The sequence below is a fragment of the Urocampus carinirostris genome, chromosome 1 (assembly GCF_059441175.1).
Source record: "Urocampus carinirostris isolate Australia breed hairy pipefish chromosome 1, RoL_Ucar_1.0, whole genome shotgun sequence".
NCBI lineage: Eukaryota > Metazoa > Chordata > Actinopteri > Syngnathiformes > Syngnathidae > Urocampus > Urocampus carinirostris.
Genome location: NC_142349.1, coordinates 57808687 through 57831920, shown reverse-complemented (window position 1 = coordinate 57831920; position 23234 = coordinate 57808687). Strand labels below are relative to the sequence as shown.

Here is a 23234-nt window from a genome sequence, read left to right as displayed (position 1 = left end):
ATGTGAATAAAAATGGATATTATCCTCTGCTCCAGCAAATAAATTTCAGGGACGAAAGGTTTGAATGTCACACGCAAAGTAGGTGTTTACCCATAAAAACTGCTTAGTTGGATATGGTTTGCTCTGGAGTACTGGCATGTAAACAGCAGCCAAAATCTGTCTTGCTTAAGGAAAAGATGAAGGCAGATGGACAGATGAACCTTCGAAAAAATGTCTTGTTTGTAAAAACCTGGCAGAGCTCCCAATTTGAGATCGTCCTCCATCAACTTCCTTATCATGTGCCAAATGAAAATCAAGCAGCCATCTTGTGCAGAAACTCGCACGGCTTGCCTCAGCTTAATCGTGACGTCATCATAACATGTTTAATTTCCGAAGCCTTTTTCGGTATTTATTTTGGTAGAAACAAAAAAAAATCCACATTTAGTCATTTTCGGCAGAACATTTTTTGTAAAAATTTGGTGCAGCATTTACGTTTGGGTTTTAGGACTGTTAGTGATGTACTAATGAACTACATACTTCCCACAGGCTTCCGAAAGTGGCAAGTCTGGATCCCAGTACAACTCTCCCCTGATGGCGGCAAATCAAGCCGCAGTGATCAGTGCGGCTAAAAGTGCCGCAGGTGGCACTGCTTTATCAAAGTCCGCCATGGCTACCTTGGTTAAAGGTGCCGCGAACTCTGCGGCAGTGGCCAAAAGTGCTGCTGGTTCAACTGTTGCTGCGGCAAGTTCCACTAAGGGAATTGCCAACTTGCCTCTTGTCACTACAGCCAAGGGTACGGGTTCCATCGTGCCTGTATGCAGCAGCTCGTCCCTGGTCACAGCAGCGTCACTTGTCAGTGGGATAGCGATGGGAGGAGGAAAAAACACTTCGACCGTATCAGGTCAACTGAAATGATGTGATTCACTATGGGCGTATTGCTCTAATAATATATCTTCATGCAAACACAGGAATGCTGAATACCCACCCTGGAAGTTCTAACCCACAGCAGACTATGTTGAGTATTCCGACCAACCAATTGAAGCAATTGGGTGGAACCAGTGGGTCAGGTGCAATGCAGTACATACACATGCCTCTTGGAAAAGGTAAGAAGCCATCTGTAAGGAGGAGAGAAAACATGGTTTATAAAAAATAATGAAAGTACAACTTGGGATACGACATGAATCCAATTTTGAGGGGAGGATCATGAGGTGTTGCCGGTGTTGTGCCCAAATCCGACTTCTGTGCAAATTCCTCCCCCCCTCGCGTGAACGCGCATTCTGCTGCGCTTCCAACAAAAGCGATCGTATTCTATATAAAACGCTTATTAAAACAATAAAGCGAGCTAATTATAACAATTGGGAGATCCTAGTCTATATAATGCGTTTGTTAACGCGGATGAAAAAGTCACCAACGTCAATGTACGCTTCCGACAAAAGCGATCGTATTCTATATAATACGCTTTTAAAAAAAAAATAAAGCGAGCTAATTATAACAATTGGGAGATCCTAGTCTATATAACGCGTTTATTTAAACAATAAAGCGCGATCGTATTCTTCAAATTGCGTTTGTTAACGTGGATGCAAAAGTCACCAATGTCAATGTACGCTTCCGACAAAAGCGATCGTATTCTATATAATACGCTTTTTAAAAAAACAAAGTGAGCTAATTATAACAATTTGGAGATCCTAGTCTATATAACGCGTTTATTTAAACAAAGTGCGATCGTATTCTACAAAATGCGTTTGTTAACGCGGATGAAAGATTCACCAACGTCAATGTACGCTATGATTTCCGCAATCACAACTAATTGTACACAACAGTATTTATTTGATTTACTATAATATCCGTATGTAATGTCTTTTTTATTGTGAATGAAACCCTGGTTGCATTGGATCCCGCGGTGTAAACAAATTGCTGTTGTTTTTTTCATTTAAAATCGGACTTCCCTGCCTTGTTTGCAAAATAAGACACGCTTTAAACCTTATTATGCTTTTTGGTTTTGGGATCCAACTACAGAGGAATACCTCCACTTTGCGATATGTTACTGAATAGGTGTTCGACCAATCTAGTTCGTTTTTATTACTACTATTAATAATAATAATAGTAGTATTATGAGAAACGTCTGAAAGTTTTCAAATTCACTGTGCTGTCATATTGATGTCACAGAAGGTTACTCTACAAGTTACAAGTCTGTATCTCCAACAGAGTCTGTTTTAGCAGGGTAGTCAGATTTTTCTGCCTGCCCAAATCCTCCCCCTCTGCTAACTCCTGAATAAAAACTCCAAATGACCCCAAATTCACTGTACTGACTTATTAATGCCACAGAAGGTTACTCTAGAAGTTACAAGTCTGTATCTCTAACAGAGTCTGTTTTAGCAGGGGGGGGAGGATTTGGGCAGGCATTTTTGTTGTTTTTTGCCTGCCCAAATCCTCCCCCCCCTGCTAAGTTCTGAATAAAAACTCCAAATGACCCCAAATTCACTGTGCTGTCATATTGATGTCACAGAAGGTTACTCTACAAGTTACAAGTCTGTATCTCCAACAGAGTCTGTTTTAGCAGGGTAGTCAGATTTTTCTGCCTGCCCAAATCCCCCCCCCCTGCTAACTCGTGAATTAAAACTCAGAATGACCCAAGTACTCTTATTTATGCCACAGAAGGTTACTCTACAAGTCACAAGTCTGTATCTCAATAAAAATGTTGAAAGGTAACTAATCTGAAAGTAGTTTCAGGCTGATTTGAATAACGGGACAAATCTGACCTGCTAAAACATTTCTTTTTGCAGGATTGGTTCATACCAGCTCAGTAGCCTAGATGGTAGTGTGCCCGCTTTGAGACTGGGAGGTCGCTGGTTCGCGCCTCGGCCGAGTCATACCTAATTGGTATAATGGCGGCGCCCTCTGTTGGCTGCGGCTGCATCGGCTCGCTACAATGGGTCAGGTGTATCGACATTTCGTTCTGTGTACATTGTTACAAAGAATGACAATACAAAGGAAATTATTATTATTATTATTATTTTACCTGCCAAAATCTGACTCCCCTGCTAAAATAGATCCTGTTTGAGATACAGACTTGTAACTTCTATAGTAACCTTCTATGGCATCAATAAGTCAGCACAGTGAATTTGGGGTCATTTGGAGTTTTTATTCAGGAGTTAGCAGGGGGGGGGAGGATTGTTGTGAGGGTCAAACAGAGTTCCCGGACACAACCGAATGTTTGATCTTATTGTTTAAATAAACGCGTTATATAGACTAGGATCTCCCAATTGTTATAATTAGCTCGCTTTATTTTTTTTAAAAAGCGTATTATATAGAATACGATCGCTTTTGTCGGAAGCGTACATTGACGTTGGTGACTTTTTCATCCGCGTTAACAAACGCATTTTGTAGAATAAGATCGCGCTTTATTGTTTAAATAAACGCGTTATATAGACTAGGATCTCCCAATTGTTATAATTAGCTCGCTTTATTGTTTTAATAAGCGTTTTATGTAGAATACGATCGCTTTTGTTGGAAGCGCAGCAGAATGCGCGTTCACGCGAGGGGGGGAGGAATTTGCACAGGAGTCGGATTTGGGCACAACACCGGGCTTTGTACTTAGGCGAAGTTGTTAGGGCTATGGTTTGTTGAAAAACAAAATGACGCCACTAGGGAGCGCCAAAGAGCCGCATGCAGCTCCAGAGCCGCTTGTACACGCAGATGTTAATCAATTTTGTTGGTATTTATTGGGGGTTGCCTTTACACAAAACCTAGATAAAGACACTCGCAAAGGATTAAAACACAATTGTGTAAATTTTTTACAAAAATCAGTTGAGCGATTTGGAGACTATAAGTCTCACACACACACACACACGCACTCATTAGAATTTATAAAGTAGTTAGATAGACTTACACTAGATGGGTTGGATGTATGTTGAAATATTATAACTAAATGTCGCAAAAATATTTTATATACCTTTGTTGTGACTTGAATAGTTCAATGCAGTAAGTGGGTTGGATGCAGAAAGGGACGTAGCCCACAGATTTAAAAATGTCCTCTTAATATTGTCATGCCCTTAAAATACTTGTTTGCTACAATTGTCTCATTATTAATGAATGTCCTTATCATTGAATGGTTACGGGCGAGCCAAGAGTAGTGATTTGTGTGGCTACTTCATATTCCTGGATATTCCCGAGATTCATTTTCATGGTTAATATGTTTTTACTTCTCTTTCAACATCACTGCAAGTCCCAGGACACATAGCTAATCAAATTCAAGTTTGTTACATGATACTCTGAAACGAATGAAGAGAGAAAGTCATTGTGTGAGAGTTCAGCCAAAAGCATCCTCATGAAGATGTGATAATTGCAGGCTGAAAAACCTTATTCCAAATGAAAACATATTGACCTAGGTAAGCCATATTGCAGGTATTTACTGTAATTCAATTGTGTACTGTGTAATTTACATTAGTACCCGCTCAACTAACATATTCCAACTAACGTTTCCAGGCCAGAGAATGTCCTTTGCGTGAATGACACTCTTTTCCATCGTCACAGTGAAGACAGAGCCGTGCGCTGGCACAGCTGTCACATCCGGTCCGTCGCCCCCAGTTACGGGCCCCATCACCACATCTGGTCACGTTCCTGCTACTATGGTCAAGCAGGAGCAAGGCGCCGATCATTCTATGCCTGACATCGTCAAGTACGCAAAGAAATGTCTAGTATACTATGCATCAGATTGGAAGAGAAAATCGGTGCTAATAAGTTATCTATTTCTTAGCACGGAGTACATAGAGACCATGATGCAACTGCTGACAGCTGTCGTGAAGAAGTTCCCTCTCATTGTGCCAGATAAGTGTAAGAGAGATTTACTGTCGGCTGGATTGAACAACTTGCTAAATTGATTTTTTGGCTCTTTTTCTCTTCCCATTCAGCCGAAGACTCGCATCAGTTTTGTGCCTCTTCAACAGAACAGTATTATTCCTGGAATATTGGAAAACGCAGGGCATCAGAGGTAGATCACGATTTTCAGTTCTTTCTTTGGTTATTTTATCAAACTGTATTTCTTTTCCTAGTAAAGTTCAGTTTCCCACACTATTCAAAAATCCCGGCAGCCGCCAGGGTGTCGTGAAGTTGTATTAGTTTATATATATATAATATATAATATATAATATATATATATATATATATATATATATATATAATGATCGCGAACCTTGCACTGTGTATGTTACGCACTGGTTAGCCGCAGGAAAACAACGCCCCCTCTCCGAGCTATAACGCATATTTTTTATTTCACATACAGTGTTCACCTACAGTGTTCACATACATTGTTCACAGCAGTTGTCTACTCATCCAAACATAATTTTTTCATTATTAATATATTAGTATTAGTCTGTTTATCATGACGATTATATCACTTTGAGGTGTTCATTGTATTTCGTACTTTCTTGATGTATTTATGCACAATTTGCATCATAATGCAAACTACATTAGAATGTGGTGAAAATCAAAAATGGTTATTAAAATTTCCATTTACTTGGAATGTGGAGTATATTTTAATAAGTTATTTTTGAATAGTGAGCTTACTAATGGAACAAAACGAACTGATAACACATTGCAGAATTCTACTCTTTTATGTAGTGTATTTATTTTTGGCGGGGAAGCGTCTAAAGTCAGCAAAAACTTTCTGCTTGCCTCATGTCTTTTCATCTGCTCGGACGTGTAACACTGTCTTAGCTCATCTCTTTCTAATCGTTTCATCGATTCAAAGCTTAAGCACCTTCTGCCTCCAAAAAAGCCATCAGACAAGGCCAGCCCGGAAATTGTGTATTACTTTCCACACTTTGTAATTAGGGACTAAAGAGTGCATCATTACAGTAGAACCGCAGGATACCTCATTAATCCATTCTGTTGGCGGGGAACACAAGGTTACATTTTCATATGGCGGGAGATGGAATTCTAATGTACCTAACAAAAGGGTTGCAAAGCTCTGGTCCTTCAGGAAAAAAACATTGAAACCGTATACATTATATATATATATATTATATATATATATATATTATATATATATATATATTATATATATATATATTATATATATATATATATATTTTAAACACTGGTTACATTGTTAACAGATCTTGATTTTAACTTTCCTTTACCTGTAGGATCCCTGTAATATTCACTTATACTGTCCATAGCTTCAGCGAGCAGTGGCTGTCAAGCGAACCATCCAGAACCTGTTGGACCACACGCCTCGCCTGCAGGCTCTGACACCCCCAAAAACCAGAGAGGTGGTTCATTGGTGTCGGCAGAGGGGCTACACCCCTCCTGACCCTGAACCTCAACACAAGAATGACGACGAGTCCATCGAGGACGTCCTCACGCAGATTGACAGTGAACCTGGTGGGTGTGCCTGGAATGTATCTGTTCCTTCTCCTTTTTTGGAGTAATATATTTTTAGAACTGTCATTTGAGAGAATCAGGGTTGGAATGGTTGAGTTTCTCCTCGCAACGAGCACCAAAAGAATACCCAATAAAATCTCTCTACAGAGTGTCCATCTACGCTGAGCAGCAGCGACGAGCTGTTGCTGCGTCTGGAGCAGATGCAAGCCCTGCTGAAGACTGAGCCTGAGGAGACGGACGACGAGATCATAGACATTGTCACAGTGACGGCGCCGCCGAAGCTCAAAGTCAAGGAGGAGGAGATGGAGACTGACACGGAGCCCAAGTTCTACTTGGGACCTTGCTTGGCGGCCCAGTTCATCAATGAAGCAGCTCAGCAGGTTAGGAAAGTCATGAACGGAGTGAGGCTCGAATGTGCTACCTCTATAATTAGGGGTGGTTCATATGGGGAAAAAGATCATATCGCATTGTTTTTGAAACATGTTTTTTTTTCACCCTTCAAACTTTTTTTTACTCCTTCCACTCTTCCTTTGTTCCTTCTTTCCCTCCACCCACATACCCACTTACCCTTCATTTGTTACATCCACCACCTACCCACTATTCCTTCATTCATGCATTCATTGATTCATTCCTTTCTTCCTCTACTTTACCCACCCTTGACTTCTTCCTTCCATCCTTCCTTCTACCATTGCTTGTTTCCTTTCTTTCTGTCTTTCACCATTACCTTTCCTCTTTTAATCTTTTCTTTGTTCCACCATTGCTTCCTTCTTTCCTTTTGCCCTTCCCACTGTACCTTCCCTCCTCAATTGCTTCCTTCCTCTCTTCCTGTCTTACACCATTATCTCTTACCTTTTTAATTCCTTCCTTCCTTCAACTTTTGGTTCCTTCTTTCCCTTAGCCCACTTACCGTTCCTTCCTTCCTCCATTGCTTCCTTCCTTTCTTCCTGTCTTCCACCATTACCTCTTTCCTTTATTAATCCTTCCTTTCTTCCACTATTTCTTCCTTCTTTCCCTTTGCCCACCCACCGCTCTCTCCTTCCTCAATTGCTTTTTTTCTTCGACCCTTCCTTCGTTTGTTCCTTCCTTCCTTCCACTGTTACGCCCTTCCTTCCACCCAACAACCCACCCTCCCGTCAGAGTCAGCATTATTATCATTGTGTTGCTACAACAAAATAAGGGGTTATACTGTGGTTGGAAAATTATACAGTATAAACATTTTTAGATAGAAAATATAAAGTATTCACCTCTAATACTATTCACATCTAAAATAATGAAACTTACAAAACGGGAATATTGCACTTTAAACTGGGGTATTGCTTATTGTTTTAGTGTGTTGATAGCCTTGGGGAAGAAGCTATCCCTGAGGCTGTTCGTTCGGGCCTTGTGAGATATGAACCGTTGGCTTCAACCCACCTTTCATATCCACATTCCTACCTTGCAGCCAAATTCCCACCACCCTTTAATCTTTCATTCTTTTTATTTTTTGGTAAAAAAAAACTTAATTGATTGATAAAAAAAAATCAATATTGATTTGAATAATAAGCGCAAATAGATCATATTAACCTAATAAATCTTGAAAGGAGGTAGAGCGATCGTTTTAGGATTAAGGGATCCCAGTTCGAATCCCGGCTTGTCCGTGTTACATGTCGAAGTGTCCTTGGGTAAGACACTGAACCCCCAATACCCCCAATAAGCAGGTTAGCGCCTTGCATGGCTGCACAGATCACGGCTGCTATTGGGAAATGTGAAGCACAATGTAAAGCGCTTTGGGAAGTCATTGACTTGAAAAGCGCTATATAAATGCAGATCATTTCATTTATCAGTAAATCATCTCATGTCAGTCTTTTGACGTTTTATAGCCTTGTGAATTTTTTTTTTTTTTTTTAATTTAATGACATCTGTTGGAAAGTGTGATGCGTTTCTTCCCATTCTTTGGGCAGCCAGCGGGCATGTTTTTCATTGCATATCTGGCATAAGTTTGTTTAAATAACAGATTTGACGGACAGGGGGATTTATTTCTGCAAGCTTTATCTGATTAAGCACATAGGAAAATATGATCCTATAAGCTTATTTTGTGCATTTCAGATTGGAATCACCTTCCAGCCAGTAGAGGTAGAGAAGAACCTCTTTGCTCCGGTGATTGAGGACATGATCGTGAAGGTCAGTCACCGTCTATACAGAGCTTAAATTTTCCTTTACTTGGATCGGAAAAATGAATTATACAGTGTGCCCTCAGAGCACTGCACAGCTTACCTTTTGCTTAGCAGAAGTGTGTTCTTTCTTCCTGTGTCTTAAGTGTGTGTGTGTGTGTGTGTTTGTACACTGCAGGCAACAGAGCAGTTGGCCAGTGACATTCTGAGAGAAGCGCTGGCTGGTGCTTTTGACAAATCCCCTCACAACAGGTCAGTTGAAGTGCTCCCTTTACACACAACCTGCTCTAAGTGCACTAGATATAAATAAAAACAGGTTTAAGATTTTTAATTTAAAAATGTGATTTTGAAATTATTTTACAGGTTGTGATATAATTTATATAAAATAATACAAACTGCATAGTTACATTCCCCAGCAGCAGCCTGGGAACATAAAATATTTTTTATCTGCAACCTCAGGGGAAAAACACACTATTATTCTATAGCCTCATGTAGGTTTTAGATCAGGGGATGGTGTCATAATAGTCTGTGGTTTGCAATTATCTGTGGTCTGTGCAGCCCTTTGAGACTCTTTTTGATTATGGGCTATACAAATAAACATTACTTCACTCGACTTGACTATCCCCCACTGATCATGTTCTTTAGCTTACCGGGAACTTGGAAAAAAAAAATATTAAAAATGTTTTGAACAATTGTTTTGTTTTATTTTCCGAATAAAAATGCTGATGTATATTGTACTGAAATCAGGGTAAAATGAGACAACGTTAACCACAAGTTTATTGAGATAAAGAGGAAAAGCAGTGTTCGCGATTCGGTGCTCACTGGACGCGGGAAGCAAGCCGCTCACAGAATCGGAACGTGTTCCGAATGTGGAAGTGGATCTTCCAGAGCGGGAGATCATAGTATCGTAGACGGCGAAACAGGTTGATAGCTGGGACAGGAGAGCAAAACGTGGTCTGGATCAAAAAACGAGTCGTAAGCCGGGACGGGAGATCAAAACGTGGTTGGGGTCAAAAAACAGGTTGCAGCCGGAGACAGACGGGGAAATCAGGAACGAACAGGTGGAAAACGGGTGATAAAGCGGGACATACCGGAGTCAGAGTCAAAATGCTTGCCTTGTAGAAACCGAAGTTCGCTGACGGACTGACAACAGGCAAGTGAAAGGATTGAGCTTAAGTAGAACAGGGAACCAATCAGGAAGCCACTCGACTTGCGGGCACAGGTGAAATTAATCAGTCATGATGAGTTAATACAAAAATGTTTTTAGAGACTGATTTGAGGGTAATTTTGGGCTCAATGGCTATCCGCAAAAAAAAAAAAATCTCAAAACAAAACTCACTGTAGTTCAGAAGCCCGTACAATAACAACAACCGGAGCCATGCAGCCGATTATGTCCGAGCTCTCTGGTGCTTCGCTCACATTACGGAGAGATAGAGAGGAGACACGGCCAAGTTGGGCTACAACTTCTATCGATAATCTAAATATATTCTCACGGGGAACATAAATGCTTTGAATCTTTCCAACCAGCAGAGTTAGCTAACTGGTTATTATGGGGTGGCTTCAAGTGACTAATTGTTCTTTTTTTTCTGTCGGGCCGATAACTGTGATGTTATATATAGCAATTATGGGTCTGTTTACTATTGGCCCGATAAATACAAATTTCTAATAATTACTATTCATCCCTAGTTTTTATTACCACAAGAAATTAGGGTAAAGATAACTTAAAATATATGGTGAAAAGTGACGTGAACTGCAAGGTGTTGCTTATAATTAGTATTTACATGTACGAGAAGTATTCTATATTTTACATGTGGCCACATTTAGCTTTAATTTACGTGTATTAATTTGACTTGGTTTCCTATCAAGGAACTCTATATTATTCGGGTTTAAATGTGAAGACAAGTGCTGTTTCATTTAGACTAAAAAACAATGGATTTATGGTCATCGATTACAATGTAGTGTATGTTGTTTACAATGAGATTTGACGTTTGACTTGTGATAAAATTAAAAAAAATAAGATAAACAATAGAATGTTATGAAAGATAGGTAATATTCCTTTAAAATGTTGTTGACTTTGCTGCAGGGCAGAGATCAGCTACTAATTTTCTGGTCTGTGTTGATAATTCTCTGTAATGTCTACTGCCGTGCACCCAGTCTTTTTTTTGCACTTTTTTTTATTCTTAGAGCTCCAAAAGAAATCACCGCCATGAACATCCACCAAGCCATCAGTAGCATCCCAACATGTGACTTCCTCACCAATGCGCACATGGGCTACCTGACCAAGGACGACTGAGTCGCTTGCAGACGCGTAAATGAAGGAACTCTTAAGAACAAGGAGGACTTCTCCCTGATCCACATTCCCACCGCTAAGGTCCTATTACTTAATGGTCTCGTTGACTTGATCACTGAAGGGCTAGCCATCTCGCTGCTCCTGGCCGCCACACTTAAGTGGCTCTTTCCACAGATAGTTGCACTCTCACTTACCTCATCAGCGGATAATTTTTTTCGGGGGGAATGATAAAGTTTCCTGTCACAAAGCCTGCTCACTACACGAAGCCTGGGCCAAATCGACCGCAGACTGACACTACTGAACCGATTCCAATCCCTCGCATTAACCTTGGAAACAAATCTGCTGTTGCCATGGTAACCAAGGATCCGCTTTCACGAAGTGTGTTGCCCTGCGGAAGTTTTTAATGCGCACGCGATGTGGCGGGTTTTTAGTAATGGCCATGTCCTGAACCCTTTGAGCGACAACAAGAATTGATTCATCAAATGTGGATATTATTTTTATGTATTCCAGTCACCAGTCTCAGTATTTATATCAGTCAATTCATGTTCGACGGTCTTTGTGAGTAATGGAAAAAAGATACTGTTTGCGAGTCTTTTATATTTTTATTCGGAATCATACCGTGATGACAGTGTGTGTGTGTGTGTGTGTGTGTGTGTGTGTTTGCCTGTGTGTGTGAATGTAATAAGGTTTAGTGTCATTTTGGTGTCAGTCTGAGTAAATGTTGAGGCTATTGAACCAAACTGGTAGACGATATCCCATGTTTCAATGAAAACCGCTTAAAAATCAATATTCTTGTAATAAACAATAAAAAATACCACGGAGCATAGTTAAATTGTGTCATACAAAAAAATTGCAAACGGCGCACACCCCTAATTTTAGGAACTGTAATTTGATAGTAATGACATCTTTATTGGTATTTACATCCAGCAATCCATCGCGAGTAAAATGTGACGGTATTCAAATTCAATTTTCGATTAAATACAGTACAGGTACTTTATCTTGAAAAGAAGTGCTGTCAAATTTAAAGCTTTAAATCAAAGTTAAGACTTTTGAACCTGCTTTGATGTATTTACAGCTTCAATATTGTAACTCAAGATAATGCTATAAGCATTTAATTTAAGGGAAATGTTTGAAAGCTGCTTTAACTCCCGAGCGAGTTTCAGCAGTAACTCTTCATTGCCTGAACTCAATTTTCATGGAAAGCTGCTTTAACTCAAGAGTTAAGGCTTTAACTTCAGGCTTTTGGGTTAACACTTTGTTACAGCTGTAACTCTTCATCATTGCCTTAACTCAAGTTAATGTTTTAAAGCGTTCAATCAAAGGAAAACGCTTGAAAGCCTCTTAAACTCTGAGTTAAAGCTTTAACTTTAGGTACAATCACTCTCGAGTTCTGGCTGTAACTCATGAGCATGCTGTATTTAACGTTAATGTTGTAAAAGGGTAACACTTGAAAGCCTTGCTTTAACTCTGAGTTAAAGTTTTAACTTATTGCTTGTGCTTTAACCCTCATGTTACAATTTTAATAGTTTAATTTAGGTTTAAAGCTTTGAATTTTGTCTTTTCCATTGACTATTGTGTAAAAGCTCAAACTCCATTGAGCTTTAACTTCCGGCTTGTGATTTTACACTCGAGCAACAGCTTTAAATTCTAGCTTCGTGTTAGAGCTTTAAATTATGACTTTTCCACTGATTATTGAGTTAAATCTTTAACTCAGGAAATTTTTAACTTTCAGTTATTGCTTAAACTCTAGTTAGAATTTTCAAGATTCAACCCGATGTTAAAGCCATACATTTGGACTTTTCCATTGATTATTGAGTTAAAGCTTTTAACTTTTGACAGCACCTAAAACTAATTTTAAACTGCCAAAACGCATACATATTTACACATGAAGCTGACTTTCACTTTCTTGTCCTGTAAAAAACAAACAAGCTGGTCGCTCACATGCATATTCAATTCCATAGCAACTAGAGCAGGCTTGAAAGGGGCTGGGTCACCATCTGACATCACGCAGGGTTTCCTTCCTGACACGTCCTCTCGTATAGATTCCTCCAAACATTTTTGCATCAGACATTAAAAGGCTCTCGATCCGCTTTGAAAAACGGCCGAAGAGTTCGGCGGCTGCTTCGTCCGGACCAGATGTTCCTGCCAGGGAACACATGAGATATTAAGAGGAGCTCATGGACCATATTCTCCTTTCTTGTAGCTATTATCAGCTCTTTCACAGCAGTCAAATTAGGTCAAAGTGATTTTAACGTCATCACTATGGAGTCTTTTCATGTGAGCATCAGAGAGGCGGCGTGGTGTGTTGGTGGTCCCGGAAGCCCTCGGGTGGGTGCTGAGGGAAGGCGTGATGAAAAGCAGAGTGGTGTGTTAGTGTAGGAGCACACCCCCTCCCACACATGCACACAAACCCAATCTTTTGTGCTTTCAATGCAGCAGCCTGTACTGCTTCTCTTCTCCATGATCACCTTCTCCACATTTTTCTTTTCTGATTTTTTGGTCTTTTCTGTTTTTTATTGTTTCACATTTCTGAAAATATCTTCAGTTGAGCCCCATTACGGCGTCCTTACCCTACAATCTTTCCGTGTTACAATATTAAGATGTTTTTTCAGTCCCATGTTTCGGCATATACAAAATCAACATAAAAGTATTTACTGAGCTTCAACGTCTCCAAGTTGCCTATCCAGTATTGGTGGAAGTCATATAAAATTCTGGTCTACTTTTGGTTTGCGTCGTTACATTATGAAGATGCCGATGTTGGCTAAATTCCCTCCCACAATGCCTTTCTCTCTCCGTTCTGTTTAGAATCTCGTGGGCTTTATAAATACTTTAGCAGTTAGTGTGGTACGATATTGTATTTTTTGCACTGTATTTATTATCCGGGGTCCGAAGACTTGTAGTGATAATAAAGGGGAAAAAAACCTTAATTAACGGGTGACAGATTACTTTTTGTATTATAAGTATTATTTATCTTATTTTAGGAATTCGTTTTAAAAGATCTTTGTAGTAAAATAAAAAAATGACCTAAATAAAATAATTTTTCTTAATCAGATTTTCCTCATTTTAAGTAGCATTTATAGTTTATTAGAAACTCAAGATATGGAGAGAAGACATCAATTAATTTTGAACTTGCAAGGAGAACAGGAGAGAATTGTACTAAAAAACTCACGATGCCAAATTCCAAATCAGATTTAAACGCCTTCTGCTGAGCCCTTTTTCTTAGGTTACATAAAGCAGATTTGCCTTAAAGGGTGTGGTAATCAAAGAACAACATTATTGGCTGTGAACTGTGCATAATAGCAAAAATAATGAACAATAGTGAGGTCTGAATTAACGAACTGGCATCCTGGTGTCCAATATTGAAAACAGAATAAATGTATCATGACTAAAAGATAAACACCATGAAAATCTCATATTTTATTTAACTAAAAAACATTCAAATGGATCAAATAAATAAGAAGAAGAATGAGCAAAATAATCTAACATAGCAGAAGCGTATAATGTTAAGCATTTCTGTGGATTAAATTGCAAAAATGTATTGAGTTCCACTGGTAGACTATTTTGTTCAATTTAAGTAATAGTTATTTAAAAAAAAATGAACAAAATAATGAAATACAATGAATAATACTTATCATTAGCAAAATAACCTGCCATTGGAACCATTTTTTTGCAGTGTAATCCACCGAAAAGCCAAACATGGCTGTTACTGTCTAAAAAAAATACAAGTAACTAAATAAACTACCCTGTAAAACACAATATTAAAAAAAAAACTATCTCATTCATACAGCTTCAAATAACTCATCCTGTCCTAGTTTTCAGCAGCCTGCAATAATGTGAAAGCCCTAAAGAACTAAATTGAAAGTTCAACGCCAGACAAAGCTGAAATAATGGATAAGAAGGTGACGGGATTTGTGCGCCCAACCGGCGACTCATTAGTGCATTGACCATGTTCCAGATTGGATTGGGATAATACTGAGCCGTCCTATACCCCCTCCCCGACTCACTGCTGTTACATTGAATGACCGCTAAAACTGTCAAGAATCTCTTTAAATTTTCATACACTAGTTGCTTGATTGCCTTAATCATTCTGTGATGTTTCCACAAAACACAAACAGAAAAAATACTAATAATGAAGTATATGTGGACTTAATTTACTAATAAGGCATACATTGTAGTAAAATTGATTATTGAAAAAAAAATCTTCAGAGGCATTGAACACCTTTACTCTATTCAATCAACCTGCTTGGTTCCATTTTTTAAAATCCATACACATGCAAGGTCAACAATACCTCAGTGTATTTATGTCTATTTACTATTTTTTCCGGCATATTTTTGTCAAAACAATAATAATTTTTACAGCACTGTAAAAAGACAGTGTGTAATAATTCACTACAAGAGCTTATAATAGAGAAGCCTGAAAGATACCAGATGGCATAATATGAGACCCTGTTCCTCAATTTTACGTGATCAAAATCGTATTCTTGCCAGCGAAAGGACATGAAGGCTTGTGTTTCTTCCCGTTTCGACATCAAAATACAGAGCGAGCTGGATACACCCTTAGCGGCTAAAAAGCTACGACCAGAAGTTGGTCAGAGCTGATGTAAGTAGCTAACTTAAGCGGCTAGCAGGACAAGCTACTGTAGAGCTACTAAATACTACAAATCTTCTGTAGTTTACGATGCCAGTTTATAGCAAATTGCCAGGGTTGGGTAGGGTTACTTTAACTGGATTACTTTCAATTACTTTTGGATTACTCAATACCAAATATGCTAATAAAAGACAAAAGAAACTAAATATGAATAAAATTATGACTCACAACACGTGGTAAGCTTTCTCTCCTGGCTTTGATCTCCGGCAAAACTAACATAAAATGCGACAGAAACAAAACGAAAATAAATCCAAACAGTTTGCCAACATCATTTTTGCCGTTCCAGGTATTCCGTTAATCCCCAAGCCTGCACAAAATTTAGTAATTTTGCAAATTCCAAAATAAGCAATTTCCCTAAACTACGAAAATCAGGAAAACAACTTTTGCATTGCTCATTTTTCTATAGGTTGTTTATACTGTAGTGCATTAGGGCAATCTGCTGGATACAAGTTCAACAGCAAGTTAAGTGTGTGGCTTCTTTTAACTTCAAAAAGGGCCACTAAAATGCTACTTTGAAGAAATCTGAAAATTCTCATTATATTCTTATTATAATGTAACTTCTCGGTGTTTGGCAACTCTCCAAATAAGAAGACCAGTGAAAGATTGCAAGTGCAAACTGGAATTTATCAAGTGTTGGGACCCAGGATTACAATACTCAGCTGTGGGAAGCAGGTGACACTGAAAAGGACAAAGAAAACAGGAAAAAGTGGAAGATGCCTGAATCACCTAACTCGCGAATCTTTTCTTGCATGTCTAGTCGTGAAAGGCGAGTGACACCGACAACGAACACGGTGCAACAATAATAATAGCAGGAAGCTATAGCCTTTATCCAAGTGGCTAACGGGAGTGACTAGAGAAGGAAACTGGGGAGAAAGTAAAAGATGCCTGATTGACAGGCCTTGACGACCTAGACATGCAGGGATCAACTGTGTTTGGTAAGTGGCTATTAAGTGCGAAGAGCCCCCCCTGGGCTGTACCTCTGCAAAATCATCATTCACGCTTCCGTAGTAGTAAGATGGGCGCCGAACATGACGGCTTCCCCAAGTTGTTTAATATGATTACAAATTTCTAAACCTACAAATAGTTTAAGAAATCATGTTTATGTGATGGTACATGTGTTTTTGCTTATTATTTGATACAAAAGGGTTTAAAAAAAAGAAAAAAAGAATACAAGTCTTTTTTACACCACTAGGGGCGCAATATAATATTCACTGGAGCTTTAAAACAACATCAATTCTTTCTTCATTGTCCATTAAATAGCAGTGCTAGAGGGGGCACGGCCAAACTGAGGCAATGGAGGTCAATGCCAGGGCACAAACACATTTAATCGGAGTGTCCCGGTTTACGAACGTAAGAACATTTTGAGGTCAGCTCTCACCGGCTCACAGTATGTGTTGCAGTTCATCCGGATCCCAAGGTGGCTTTCCAAATTGCCCGTCAGAAAATGATTAAAATATCTCTCCACTCGACACATCAACCAAGACAGGCTAGAATTGGATTTGACAGCTCAGTCAATTTGGACCTTTTATATAATTCTATCCATGATGTGCAGGCCTTGTGCCAGGATTTCCCTCTCATTGTTCTGCCATCTTGGCCCTATGCCCTTTTCCCACGCTGCCCTGAAAACGCTAGGGGAACTCCTATTTGGACAAGGGGGAAGGTAATGTTTGAGGAATGACAGCAAGTTTAAAAGAAATTACTTTAAAAGGTTTGTCGATGGATAGACAGAGAGGAAAAATGGAAGTATGGTAGGCGGCATTGTAAAAAAAGAGTTCTGTTCACAGATAATTTGGTTAAATTTTCTGCCAATCCTTATACATTTACATATTTTTATATCTTTACCTTGTTTTAGTACAAGAGATAGAAAAAGCGAGAGAAAGGACGAAAGAGAGGCGGAAAATAAGAGAAATGGAGAGAAAAAGAGAGAGATTGAGCTAGAAAAGGGAGGAAAGAGACAGAGTGAAGAAAAAGAGACACAGAGGAATGAGACAAAGTTAGGGGGAGAAGCACTCCTTATACCATTGTATAATGACAATAAGGGTGTTTATTCATTCATTCAGATTTTGTTTTATTGTTGAATATATCATATTACACAAATATGTTTAAATTAAGTATTTTTTTTCCTCTTGACTACATAATTAATGCAATAGACCCCAGGGATACGGCATCACCAACTTAGTGTGGAATAAGATGGATTTTTGGCCCCACGTTACAGCCTTTTCCCCCACCATTTCCCGACATGAACAACAAATTAGTATGTGCCCAAAAATGTACAGAAAGTTATACATTTTAACTATAACAAGTGATATCTCGAAGATGCCTGTCTGCCATTGGTCGACGTCCTATGAGATGCAAGTCTGCTTTTGGTTTGCAGCACAAGAAAATCCTGATATGCTATTAGCAGGACTTCCTCAACGATGCCTTTTTCTCTCTTTGTCCAGTTTAGGATTTTACTTGCTTTGTTAAGACTTTGCAATTTAGTACGACACATTAATTCCTTTTTTTTTTGTAGTTTATTCGCCATGTGCCTCAAAGCTTGAAGTGATGCTAAATGAAGAAGCAAGAAGATGATAACCGTGGAAGAAAGCTTGTGATAAGTAAGAAATATGAAGAAGACCCAAATTACTACCCCTCCTCAGGAATATAATTGTAACCAATCAACATTCTGGACCGTTATTAAGATAAAAGGGAAGACGAAAACATTTTTTATTTTAATCGGATATCTTCTCACACCTCTGGATCCACCCACTAACTCCACTGTACCAGCTCAAGTCATGTTACACCAAGAGTGAACACATTTTTTTCTTTTTAAAAATACATAGTAATGTTCTGAAATTATATACACATAAGTCGTAAATACCACACAGTATTCTATTTTGTTATTTTGACGTTTTATCTAGGGTATAGGGGGGGGGGTCTTTGGAACGCATTAGCTAATTAGCATAGGTTTCTATCCAACACCCTCCCTCCTACAGTAATTTCACATTAGAAAGGAATAATGTCGTATCCCAGGGGTCTACTGCATTAAAAAAGGAGGTCATGCAGTTAAAACTGATTAATTCCTTCTTTTTAGTTTGTGTACTATACAAGACAGCCAAATATGCTCACCTCGGTCTTGCCATTTATGACGAGTGAGTTGTTAAATGGTCCGGCTTGCTCTACGCTGATGACTGCAGGCCTGGGGACGGAGGCTGGCTGCACGTTGGCGCTAGCGGAGGCTACAGATCTGTGAGCGTCTCCGTTGTAGGCCGCCTGGTAGCTGGTCTCCGGTGGGACGCGGGGGGATTCCGAAGGTTGTGCCTTGCTGATTTTCGACAATGGTCTATCGAAAGAGAAGCGCCCCAAAACGTGATTAGAACGTAATACAGTGGTATGAAAAAGTATGGGAACCATCGCAGAAGATCACATCAACAAAATCTAGAAGTCATCCATTGAACAGAATACAGTTCATTTCCTCAGGCAAAGGTTGTGCGGCTTGAGCAAAAGGAGGCTATTATGAGGGGAACAGTGCTCCATTCAACTGCTGGACTATTTAAGTGTTTAATTTTGTTATCAATTTACAATCAGTTTATCGATCGCATTTTTGTATAAGAATGACGGTAAACCATCAAAGTCTTCGCATTTTTGTATAAGAATGACGGTAAACCATCAAAGTCTTTGCATTTTTTAATTCCTACAGCCATTGTCTGTAAACTAATTTATGCACAGAATATTCAGTATTAAATCCTTCAATTAACTGCTCATCTCAGCTTTTATTTGCAAAACTTTCCTCCTCGGTAATGGCAATCAAATGAACATAACTGATCTATTTCAAAAATCACCCAGATGAAAAAAATTGTGTCTGTTTTTAATGGGACCAACCAAACATTTACTGTATAGGTTTTCATTACGACAGAAGAGAGAGGAATAAGTAACTGAACTGAACATTGAATATCCAATTAATTGTTAGTTTATGCTGATATGTAAGGAATTTGAAAAGGCTTAAATACTTTTTTATTTCACTTTAAAATTTGCGTTTCGGTAAATACCACTCATCTCAAAGTTTCTGTGTGTAAATAAAAAATGCAGACGACAGTTTTGTTCAAAATAATAACAGTGCAATGCGAAAACAGAATATCCCTGGTTCTTACTGTATTTTTCATTGTTACATGCCAAACAAGTTACCAGTTGGTGCAGAAGATTCTCAGAAAACAAACAAGACTCAGTATGATTCAATTGTTTGTTTGTTTGTAAATGATTCAAATTGAATCTTTTCTTCCGGCGCCGTCACGAATGGCAGCCACTCCAGCAGCTCCCGTGTTATTTTTGATTGTTCTCGATTGTTCTCAGCTCAGGGATGCTGCTGGAAATGTGAATTTCCCTTCGGGGATGAACAAAGTATCTATCTATCTATCTATCTATCTATTCATAATAGGCACGCTCTGAAGGCTGTGCAATTGGGCAAATAGTTCAAAAGGGTGTGTTCAGAAAAATAGCAGTGCTGTACAAAGTCAAAACTGTTTTGTATTTACCCGAAAAAATGTAGGGACAAAAGTCTTATATCTGCTTCACCTCCGAGTAAAAAAAATGCAATATCAAGTTACTTTTCAGTTAACCTATCCTAAACCAGACTGTGTCCTTAAAATAAAGGTGTTTACGTGAAAACTGAAGTAGTTTCCCAATGCTTGTTAGATAAGCAGTTCAGATCTGGGGGAAAAAAGGTCCTGGTATGGTCAATTACAGTTTATGTCAATAACTTGTATCACTATGACGAGTAAGACTGAGAAAAACAGCACGTTGACATTTCAAAAAGGCCACGGGCTGCAAAAAGATAATTTTGTTTCCTTTCTGTGTCAAAAAAGTGCATCTTGTTTTAAACGGAATAAATTCACATTCATACATATTTACTGTAAAAATCGAGGTTGTATTTTTGTTCATTCCGACTAAAGAATTTAAAAAGGGCAGCCATTTTGCTACTTGGCTTCCAACATTACAAGTGTTCATTTAACCAATCACAGATCAGTGACAAAATGGCCGCCACTTGCTCTTTATTTCAGAATGATGAGTGTTCGCTAGTTTGTCTGCAAGTTTCTTAAAATAATATATATATACATGGGCAGCATGGCAGCGCAGTGGTTAGCGCATGTGCGGCACAGTTCTGAGGTCATGAGATCAAACCTTCATGTGTGAAGTTTGCATGTTCTCCCCGTGACTGTGTGGGTTTCCCCCGGGGATTCCGGTCTCCTCCCACATAAAAAAACATGCATTTCATTTTAATTGCCCAGTCCAAAATTGTCCCTTAACGATTAAGTTGTCTGTCTCTGTGTGCCCTGTGACTGTTGGGCAACCAGTTATGGGTGTCCCCTGCCCAATGCCTGAAGACAGCTGGGATGAGCTCCAGCACCCCCGCAACCCTGCTGAGAATAAGCGGTGCAAATAAAGGATGGATAAACAAATTAAACTAAGTATCAAACTTTCTGCCGCTATGGAAAATCAAGTTACCTTCCACTAAGGCTCTGCTAATTCAAAAGTTAGTTTTAAAATAAGAGCATTTATGCGAAACCGGAACTAGTGTTTTCCAATGATTGTTGTGTCAAAAAAAAATACATATATTTTTTTAAAGTGGCGTGTTATTTACAGCTTCTATTGATAAATAATAATTGTATAAACATAACAAGCATGAAAAGAAGCAGGGAAAATAAATACAGAAGTAATAAAATAGCAATATCAATAAAGGACATTCATTCATTTATTCATGTATTCATTCTACCTACCTACCTCCCTTTTCCGGTGTTTATAAACAAAATGGGACGGCTTGTTGAGGTTATTTACAGTTTACGTCAATTAATTGTATCACTGTGTCTAGCAAGACTGAGGGAAACAACACTCGGATTGTTTTTAGTGAGAAACTCACGTTTTTTTTTAGCGCCACGAGCTACAAAAAAGACCCTCATGCCTTTTAGGTAAGACAAACTTTATCCGCAGACTAATTTGAGTTCTGAAAAAAAAATGCAACATTGTTACGTCCTACCTGTGGAAGCTGTCCTTCTCCTCCTTCACCTCCAACCTCCCCCCGGGTCCTCCCCCATTACTGATCCAGGGGTACTGGTCCTTCTTGGGAATGGGCCAAGGTTTAAAGTCCTGCTTGTACTGCGTTACACCCGTGAAAGGAACCTCAGGAGGTTGATAGTCCTCCCGGGGCTTGTAACTGGGGGTCCGGACTGAGCCCGTCCGGCTCAGCGACTCAGAGGTTCCTGGGGGTCCAGGCATCTGCGGCCTGCAGGACACCTGCTTGGTGATGGATCTCACCTCCTGTTCGGAAATATCCGAGTAGTTCTGTATAGTGAGTGGCATCGAGAGGTCCGATTTGTCGAACTGGTTCCAGAACCGAGCTAGACAGCAAACTCTGCTGATGCACGGCCATGCCATTTTCACTTTTTTGTAGCAAGGAAGAGAAATAAAAGAGTAAAAAAATAGATTTGCATTCAAAATGAGAGCGCTGCTGGTTCCCGCTCCGCTTGAGGGATTCTGAAAGGGTCCATGTGACAGCAGGGATCTTCTGACGCGCTCTCAATTTGGTGCCTCTACCCTGCAGAGAGATGAGTTCAAAAATATTCAAATCCCACGTTCAAATCGAAGATTTTTAATCCTCACTCTGTCTGCATGTAAATTGGACTTTATTCGGCGATAAAACAGAACATGGTGCACCAGAAACGACTCACTGCATCGATATCTTCGCGTTACATAATTGTGATGCGGCGACCACCATACATGCAGGGGAAAATAATTCCGGAATTATAATTACTATTAAAAGGAAAATATTTAACCTAAAGGAAAAAAGAGGAATCTTTCATAGCTCTGCTAAAATGTAAAGATAATTTAACTCAGGCTACTTTCTTAACCGTTCCAATTATAAATTAGAAAAAACGCGTAGTTTAAAAAGCATTTCTTCCATAAGAGATGTTTATTCACCTCCTATAATATTTTTCATTGTAAAATGAACGTACTGAACAACAAACACTTTAAGTTATATTTCCTTATTAGGGAAAAAAAAAATCCAAGAACTGTATCTATTTACTCCGTAAAACTTTTGCTGTGAAACAACACTGCTATCTGCTGGTAATAAACGGCACTACAATACAGTAAATAGTTTACTTATTTATTTACCTCGTCTACAATTATAAAAATGAATTTACCCATATCCTGTACAGTTAATGCAATATGTTTTACTTCTTTTTAGAATTTAAAAAGACAAGTTACTCATTAAAAGTTTTATTCTGAAATGATCCTCTGCTTGTTTTAAATGGCACTACAACACAATACTGTACGTACCCAGATTACAACACGGCTTCAACGTAAAACGAATATATGTAAATTCAAAACTCGCTCCCAATAATATTACAATTTAATACAGATATAATAAGAATAGAAATATGATGCTCCTTTCCACTTCAAGTATAGTTTTTGGGCTACTCGGAGTTCCACAGTTGGCATTTCGTCGTGACTGTACGAATCACTCCCTAGAATTAAATACACTTGTTTTGCCTTTTCACATTTTAAAACAATTCTTAAACGTTTTTCAGCCATTTGTAAATGTATATGTTGTATGCATTTTTATTTTGAATAAAACACCGCTTACGTATATAAATAAATAAAATTAAAGTAACAAGTGACACATTCGCTGAAAATAATTTCACGCATATAGATCATTGCTCGCACATAAGAAACAACCAATTGCGCGATTAATGTTTAAATATTCGTTTAAAATAATAGGTAATACAGTCAAAACATGTGGGTATGTATT

The 23234-nt window shown here is 38.8% G+C and overlaps 2 protein-coding genes across 2 annotated transcripts in view; one reads left to right on the top strand and one right to left on the bottom strand.

Annotated features, from left to right (window-relative positions):
• Positions 1–11629, top strand: part of yeats2 (YEATS domain containing 2) — a 30380-nt gene extending 18751 nt beyond the window's left edge. The window contains exons 20-29 of the mRNA XM_088346569.1: positions 526–880; positions 948–1082; positions 4513–4657; positions 4736–4812; positions 4890–4969; positions 6159–6363; positions 6511–6743; positions 8449–8523; positions 8692–8765; positions 10698–11629. Of these exons, the coding sequence (XP_088202695.1) occupies positions 526–880; positions 948–1082; positions 4513–4657; positions 4736–4812; positions 4890–4969; positions 6159–6363; positions 6511–6743; positions 8449–8523; positions 8692–8765; positions 10698–10806 (1488 nt within the window). The 3' untranslated portion in view covers positions 10807–11629. The remainder of the gene's footprint in view (positions 1–525; positions 881–947; positions 1083–4512; positions 4658–4735; positions 4813–4889; positions 4970–6158; positions 6364–6510; positions 6744–8448; positions 8524–8691; positions 8766–10697) is intronic.
• Positions 11465–22185, bottom strand: map6d1 (MAP6 domain containing 1). The gene is made up of 3 exons (XM_088346568.1): positions 21462–22185; positions 18560–18773; positions 11465–12945 (listed from the first exon to the last, which is right to left on the bottom strand). Exons 1-3 carry the CDS (start codon positions 21857–21859, stop codon positions 12874–12876), a joined length of 684 nt encoding a protein of 227 aa, XP_088202694.1. The 5' UTR covers positions 21860–22185; the 3' UTR covers positions 11465–12873.
• Between the last annotated feature and the right edge of the window lie 1049 nt (positions 22186–23234).